The sequence below is a fragment of the Linepithema humile genome, chromosome 7 (assembly GCF_040581485.1).
Source record: "Linepithema humile isolate Giens D197 chromosome 7, Lhum_UNIL_v1.0, whole genome shotgun sequence".
Taxonomy (NCBI): Eukaryota; Metazoa; Arthropoda; class Insecta; order Hymenoptera; family Formicidae; genus Linepithema; species Linepithema humile.
This window is the reverse complement of record NC_090134.1, coordinates 10946885-10955801: the sequence shown is the minus strand read 5'-3', so window position 1 is coordinate 10955801 and position 8917 is coordinate 10946885. Positions and strand designations below refer to the sequence as shown.

Below are 8917 nucleotides of genomic sequence, written 5' to 3'. Positions count from 1 at the left end.
AGCTTTTGTAAGCAACTATAATATTATGCTCGCAATAGAGTTCAATTTGAACCATTTAATTTGATATATATTTGTTATAGTCTATCTCTTTTAATTTAAAAGATAAAAGGTGGTGGCCACTTTTGGTGGGACACTCTGTATATATATATTATATAAAAAATACTATTGCACAACACAAGCGCAGCATAAACGATACGTCATGCAGTGCGACGCATATAGTGCGATATTGACGGCTTATTTCTGAAAGATGCGATTTCGAAACATAATAAAGTCATATACAATTGAATTCAGCGTAAAAAATGCTACAACTTTTGTCATTACAAAAATTTGGAAATTTGTGAAAATAAGAACAAAGGGTAGGGGTTAATTAAAAAATATAACATTTTTTTAAAATTCAACTGCGCGGTTATAAAGCCTATAGAAGATCATATAACTTTTATTGGAAACATTTTTTTATATTTCTTACAGTTTTAATGATATTTGATCAAAATCAAATAAATCGCTTTAGCTTGTAGGGATTGTTTCAACCCCTAAACATGCGAGAACGCAGAAAAAAAACACGCACAAAAAAACAGGTCTATTATTTTGAGCTACTTTACAACATATTCAAAGCTCATCAAAATCGGAGGGGGACACTTTCCTTGTAAATTCTTATTTTGGAATTCAAAGTAACGTACGTCTGTACTCTTTCAAAGATTTATTACGACCAGCTGTCGTGGTCTCGCGACGGCGTTTTTATACTTGTTAGAATTTAGATAGAGGGGATATCTTAGCAACAGCCCCGGGTTCTCCAAAATTGCAATCATTTGCAATTTTGAATGTCTTTTTGACCGGACTTTTGTCCGTGTCTACGTTGCACGATTCTCCAGTAACTCGTACGTGCCGGAAATGCACTGAATTGTCAGCGTTTTTATCTTTCGGATCTCTTATTAGAGTGTTCCGAAAGAATATAATATTTTATTAGATAAATATATTGGTTGTGGTTTCCTCCCAACAAGATTGATGCGAGGTCCTTTACTTGCCAATATTCAAATGTACACTATCTTACATATGCGGAAAACACAGAAAGCATACAAAAGTAGTTCAGATGTATATACAACAGAATAGCTGCGACGGCTGACGCGAGAAAAGTTTGCTACGCAATTTTCGATTTTCCTTCGTCGTCGCCGGCGCTTTCTGCATCGCGAATAATGAACAGATCGTGCGATCGTACTTTTCCAAATCACTCTCTTTTCATAATGCCAGAAAATCCGCACTATTGTCATATTTTGATTATTATGTGATTATAATTAATTGTATTTTTACAAATAAAGGAGCAACCAGCAGAACTGCTGAGAGAAGAAAGAAACTTAGGAGTTTCGATAAAACAAGTTTAAAATAACTGATTTATCATTTATTTATTTTTTTTTTACCTGTCAGGTATTAATTATCTCTGCATTTATTATGTAATATTATATAATGTATACAAAATAGATTGTTTAAAAATGTTTAAAATATTCAGTAAAATATTCATACTATTAATATTTAATTTGTAAACATTAAGTATTTTTTACATGTAATTTAAGATTCATAAATATTTGTATAAGAATTAAATTTTTATTAATAAAATGTTATATTTTATAAAGTTTATGTATGTGAAAAATTCTTTTTAAAAATTGTGTAATTTTTTAAATAACTATTTATGCAAAAAATGAATGAAAGCTTCAAAGCACGTAATAATTATTTTTCAAATATATAAATTGTTTTTCAAAAATTTCATACATTACTATAAATAATATTTGAGCACAATATCAAAATATTAAACCGGTATAGATGAAGGCTTTTTTAATATTCAATCAAATTTCAAATTTTTTTAGTCTAAATTATTTGACGTTCAATCGCAAAATCCAATTCAAACCGTCTGCAATTTCCGTGCACTAGTATTCCATATGTATATAACGATTGTACATTAGATAATTATTTTAGTATAAATGAAAAGCATCAATATATCGCAGCAAAGACGCTTAACTGAATAATTAATTCTCAATTCATTTAAAATAATGCTGCAAAACTCCTCTTTTCAAGAATAAATAATAGAGATAATTTTTAGAGAGTTGCAATATTTTCTACTATAATTATAATATTTTATATTATTAACTTTATACAGTACTATATGCAAATGTTTTCGATATTTTAACAGAAAAATCGATTTGCGACATTTATCTCGGGACTTACCGAAAGAAGCAACGGAAGATCGATGCGTATAATTCCGAAAAAGGCGAAGAAGTGCACTTGATGTAACTGAAAGTACGTTACAGCTTCCACACTGCAATCCTATAATCATTTAATTATTTATATATTAATTAATATAATTTTAGAAAGAATTGAAACCGATAAAGTATTATACAATTTTTGTTTTATTGATTTTTATTATTTTAGATTTTCTTATTTTAATAATTATTTATAAAAAATTTAATTTAATATAAATAATAAAAATTATAAAATTTACAAAATTTTAATCAAAGTATGACAGAAAACCTTCTGTCATTTTTCATAGATATTAAAATCGTATGATCGAAAAAAAGTTTGCTCGATGCAATTAGCTTTTAAGCGGAAGTATAACTTCATTACAAGATAATGAGATAAAGACAACATCAGAAATGGTACAATAATATTACTACAAGTTGTGCAATTAATTACGTTTAAAAATCAGTTTATGGTTGATTAGATGCTTTTTTTTTAATTAATCAGAATAATCAAAATTGTAATAAAAATGATAATTGTTAATGATTCAATGTAATTATTTATTTTAAATTGTACAATTTATAATTAAACCTTTAACTGAAGAAATGCTACTGCACCATATTTTAATTAATAAAAATTTGCATTAAATCCATACACTGAGAAAATGTTCCATACACTGAGAAAATGTTCTGTTTGATTCAACAAACCATCTGTTCGATTTTACAAACTATTCAACAAGATTTTGTTGCATTAATAGGAATTAGGATTCTCTTGCAGAATCTTGTTACATTAATAGAAATTTTGGTAGATTCAATCAGAATCTGTCTGTTTCGTCCAAAATTGAATAGACGGTTTATTGAATCAAATAGAACATTTTTCTCAGCGTATTAATACTAATTAGTGAAGATATTGACTAAGAAATTAAAATAGACTATAAATTAGCATGATTAGAGAATGCTAAAACTTTTTATTTTACCTGCATAAAATTTCGCTTCGTGAGGATAGCCGATGATGGCGTGAAGGTGATCTTGCCGACGCGATTAGCCTGTTAAGCAGGAAAAAGTAATATCAGTTAAGCACGTTGCGTGGAAGATTTCTTACTCCGAGCGCGTGGACCGATCTACCTGAGTCGCGGTCGCATGGCAGATAATAGTGATGATAAGTAAGTTTGTCACGCAAGCAGACACCAGCAACACCTCTCTCATCATTAGCAGAGGTATCGCCTCGCTCTCATTGATCGTGTAGATGCGCGTCAGGGTGTTGAAGGACATACTGGAAATCCATAGCAGAAGCTGCAGCGCATACACAGAGTTTATCATCTCGGTCGCGTTGGCGAGACACGAGTGCAACCACCACACCTCTTGCAGGCGAAACTGTCTGCTCGATCGATTCACCACCATGATTTTGCCATCTGTTTGAACACGCAATATCGCATGAGCAATGTGATTATCCTTAAGTGTTGAAAATTACATAATTCTACAAAAAATAACTTTTTTTAAACACAAGAATGTGAAGTATCTTGTTTTATAGTTTTTTTGATGTGCTAAATACAATGCCGGTTTTGAAAATGCTTCATCACGTCACAATTCCGAGAAATTCAAAGTCAAAGTTATAAAAAAGGATTATTTTAATGTACTTTAGCATATTATAACTATGGTATGCGATATGTTAGAAAAGTTTTTTTTTTAATAAAGTACATTACTAGGACTTTTAATTCTCTCAAAAGAAATTTTTTATGTACATTATGGTTAACAAAATTTTGACGATTAAATATTGTGTTTGTTGCACAACAGGTAGATTATAAATAGCACTAAGAACTGCAAATAAGTCAAAATTGACAAACTCAAAATAACAAATTCAACATAATAGATGTTAAAATGATAAACGATTGTAATTTTTGTGAAAATTCGTATTTAAGAATTTTTGAAGTTGCTGAATATGAATTTGATGTCAAAATTGACAAATTTGAAATAGACCAAAATATATATATTGGTTATGATATGTGCTTACAAATGTGAATACTTTGATTTCTTTCAGTACATGAAAATAAAGAAGTTTTAAATGGAAAAAGTGAATCTCACAACTTGTCAATTTTGTGGTATTTAGTAGTGACTACAAACCACTCTCCAATTTAAAGTTGTGTATGTGTTGTGTGTGTATAAGCGTGCGCGCGTATATGTATGCGTAGTATTTTGCGTGTGATTACTTATTTACATTTTGTAAACTTGTATATTCAAAGAATTTATTTAAAAAAAAAAGAAACTTTTCTACACGTCGTATATCATAATTATAATGATAAAATACGTCAAATTAATCCTTTTCATAACTTTGACCTTAAATTTCTCAAAATTGTGATGGAGCATTTTTAAAACTGGCGTTATATTCAGCATAAAAAAATTATAACAAGAAATATCTCGCAGCTTTATATTTTTTTTTTTTTGTATATGTTATTTGACTGTAATTTACTTCTAATTTAATAGCCATTATTCCTTTTTCAAATGCGATCACTGGGTTTATGAATAAATAATTCTTTTTAATCATGTTTTCTAAAGTATTACATATTACGTAATTTTTTTACACTATTTTGTAAGTAATTTACTTTTAACATAACATTTTTTAAACAATTGTATAAAAATAATATTTTATTTTATTTTTTAAAGTTTAGTAAATTAAATTTTCTAGATGATAGTAATATTTTTCATATACATAACTTGTAGTTTTTTGAATCATTGATGTATATGTTTCCTTTCTTAATAAGTATTTTTACTTCGTATTTATACTTTACTTACATATATTGGTTGCTTGAAATAATTGAAGACTGCAAGATTATTGTTAGCACATGTTGTGTCAAATTTTTCAGAAAAGATAGTAAAATTAAAAAAATATTAGGAAAATGTCATATTTATTTAGAATGATATTATTTATAGTAGAAATAATTTAGTAAAATTATTTCTACTAAATAATACTATTCTAAATAAATATGACATTTTCCTAATATTTTTTTAACATCGAATTAAATTTACTTTCGTTATTTTACCGAGAAATTTATTTATTTGCTCTTAAAACGACTGACAAATCAATACATTAATTTGCCGGGACTTCAACCCTCGAGGCTATTCTGTCTTTATCAAATAAACCGCGTGAGAAAGTACGGCTGTTAGTACGCAGACATTAAACGTCGATGATAACAGGTGGACAATAAATGCTCGCAAAACGAACAAAACAAAGAAAAGCTAGTAAAAGTAAAATAATTGAAGACTGCAAGATTATTGTTAGGACATGTTGTGTCAAATTTTTCAGAAAAGATAGTAAAATCAAAAATTTTTTTAAATTTAATTTTAAATGAATTTTTTTCTCTTATATTTTTGTAGAATGCGTGATTTATAACTTGTTGAGAGTGCACTAGCGTTACAGTTTGACGAGATAAATTATTGGCGTCAAATTACTGTAAAACACGAGAGACGCATTATTCTCTACAATTAACCTACCTTCAGGCATCAGTAATATTTCACAAAGACTGCGAAATCTCCCATATAGAAGGGATGACAAGCCGACGAATGTCATCAGTTGCATCGACAGCGTCGCATTAACAATGGCATAAGTTACACCATTGAACACAGAATCTTTGGGCTCGACGCTGGATAAGACAAAATAGTGAATGACATTGAGCGGTTAGAGAAATGATTAAAATACAAAATTATCTGATTATCGTAAATTAATATGATATCAAAATGTCGATATGATTCCAACTTAATTCGACTTTCTTTTATATATTTCAATTTACTTATTTTCTTACTTGCTATCAATCTTTTGTAAATTAATTATGTCAGTGAACACGAATATATTGATAGATCGATTTTATACAATCCTGTTTAATATTCAATATCGAAATCAATAATTGGAGTTTATTTCTTTTCCACTGCACATTATATACATATATGCATCATAGACGCTAGATTATTTTGTATGTAATGCGCTTGTAATGAAATAAATTCTACAATGCAAATTTATGTGATAAAATTCGTTTATCTTATGATCGTTGACACACAAGAGATATTTAAAATGGAAATTTTTCTTTTGACGAGAAATCATGAAAGACGATCTTGTTACATTTTTAATATTCTTCATAGTCTCGATTCAAAGTTTCGCAACTCATGCAGTTACATGCAAATGTGACGTCTCGATAAATAAAAACAAGCTGTACTATTTCAAGCTAAGAGTGAAATTATTGACTTTAGAAAAACTTTGAGAATATGTTTTAAGTATAATAGTGCCTCATATTCTGATGGTTATCATGCATGTTGTTTCTTAAAAGAGAATATCCTAATTAAAATTGTAAAATCTGCAATTGCAAAATAACGTACCGTTATAATTATCGTCTTTTTTCTTTCGCGATATCTATATTACCAACTTATATAAAAATAATAAATACTCACCAAAATGTTATGTACCCGACTATTGACCAAAACAATAAAATAACGAAGGATAAAGCCCAACAGAAGTAACGCATTCTGTGAGAGTTTTTCAGCTCCTTATATTTAGTCGCTCGGTCAAAAATACGTAAGTGCGAGAGCGCGGCTCGTATCTTCCAATTGTACCGCAACGTCATGGCGATATCGCTGAAGACGCAAGCATATGACAGGCCCGTTCTCACTACGGTAAGTATCAGTAGTCTCGGGCTCAGTATATCATCCATTCGGAGCATATAAAAATTTGCCACGCAGAGACTCGCGTACAGAAACGCGGATAAAACCGAGTAAAATGCACCGTGTTTCATCGTTACAATATCGTCCTCGCTGACGATGTAATATCCACATCCGAACAATCTAGCAGTATGCAATAACGGTTGTATATCGCTCAAAGACACCATTGTGCCATCGAGAACTTGGCAACTAAAGAAAAAGTGAACACTTCTCTTTGCGCGAAAATGCCGCAAAATTTGCAAAACTCACGGCACTATGTCTGTTGATATTCTTACTTAAATGCTTCTTAGTTACCCAGCGTGTTCTTATTTCCCTCTTAATAAGATTCTTGAGATGTGCGTAGGAGAAACGCAAAGATTACAAAGTCGATTCACAAAAATCACGTCGATATGACAAGGATTTCTGTAGTAATACATAGTCTGAAAGATATCTATTGTACTTTAATGTTGCACGAAGCAATAAAAAGAAAGATGGAGATGCGAGATAAAATGGAAATTTTTAAGTTATGGAAATTTAACTCGTGATCTTTCCAGAAAAGTATAAAAATTTCCAATGCGTAATGATCCGTACAACTTGTGTTTACGGAATTAGAACGCGTATGAATTTTAAAAAACATAATGAACGTAGTTCGTTTAATTAAACTTCCAGTTAAATATAACAAGTGTCTCATATTTCTGCCTCATATACGCACGACAATGTGAATCAACTGAACATTTGATTGGAAAGTAGTTCTTATACCGATAACACTCGTGTCGTTTTTTGCTAGCAGCCATTGCGAGTGACCGATTCTAAATTACAGCGTTTCGATGTTAGATTCGATCTAAGCGACATTCGATTCGTCAGATAGAAATGGCCCGAATTGCCGAATAATTGCTAGTCGGAGAAAACTATCGTAAAACTATTCTGAAGTGACAACGTTCACCGTCGAAGCGATCGTACATACTACTGTCGGTCCGCAAACTAAGCTCTTCCACTTAACCGCACTAATGGCAATGTCGCCATAAGATAAATGGAAAATGTGCCTGGCGCATGGCTCTTCCGGTGCTTCACACTTCATGATATCAATCTGCGACGAATACTGCAAATATTAACGCGACTTTCAAGCAATTAACACCGATGCGGGAACGTATTCAAAAATTTGACATTGTGACAGACTGACATTTCGGTTGTCATCGTTGACTGCCTTGTGTCTGTCACGATGATGATTCCTCGTGAACGACTATTGCTTATCTATGGAAAAAAACTAATCGACACAATCGTGAAGAATTAGAGAGTACGAGCCGATTTGCGACGAGAGTCGCATTCGGCTCCCCGACATTATGATAATCGCGATTAGATGCTAAATGTTTTGAGATTAACGAGTCACAATGAAACAAATTACGCCCATTTATATCTATCACAAAGAGAGAGATAAGAGGATAGCGACGAAATAATGCTGATATCTTGAATTATAGATTAGTTGTAATCAAGTATAGTAATCTTTTCCCGGCAAATAAGATATAAAATTGAAATAGAAATCAGTTTCAAAAAGAAATTAAATTTTAAGAAGAAACATAAATTTTAATTAAAAATGATGATACACGCTTATTTATTGAGCCTTAGCTTGTTTTAGGTGCTATTTATTAATATATTTTACATGTGTTTGTCGTATATCTTACATCTAATTGTCGAACGTTTCGGCACCTTTTTTTGGGCCTTCTTCAGCGAATCTAATTCATGTTGCGTCTCTTAATCAAAATTTAAACTGGTTGTTTTTTAGTGTAGGTCTCTTTTGTCCATTTTTTGTCCAGTATGAAACGAACAACACAAAAAGTAACAAGTCACAATAAAAATCAATCCAGCCAGTCAGAAGAATTAAGTCAAACTAAGAACATAAAACCAATAAATAAAAATCAACAGTTGCCATGTCTGACACACGAGAAAAAAGCAAGGGGTGGACAAAAAGTTCGTAAAAATGGACAAAGGGACCTACACCAAAAAACAACCAGTTT

General features: G+C 30.7%; 1 protein-coding gene across 1 annotated transcript; it reads right to left on the bottom strand.

Annotated features, from left to right (window-relative positions):
• Positions 1-1474: 1474 nt before the first annotated feature.
• Positions 1475-8055, bottom strand: LOC105674212 (uncharacterized). The gene is made up of 5 exons (XM_012370390.2): positions 6660-8055; positions 5712-5860; positions 3348-3634; positions 3200-3268; positions 1475-2313 (listed from the first exon to the last, which is right to left on the bottom strand). Exons 1-5 carry the CDS (start codon positions 7091-7093, stop codon positions 2173-2175), a joined length of 1080 nt encoding a protein of 359 aa, XP_012225813.2. The 5' UTR covers positions 7094-8055; the 3' UTR covers positions 1475-2172.
• Positions 8056-8917: the final 862 nt, after the last annotated feature.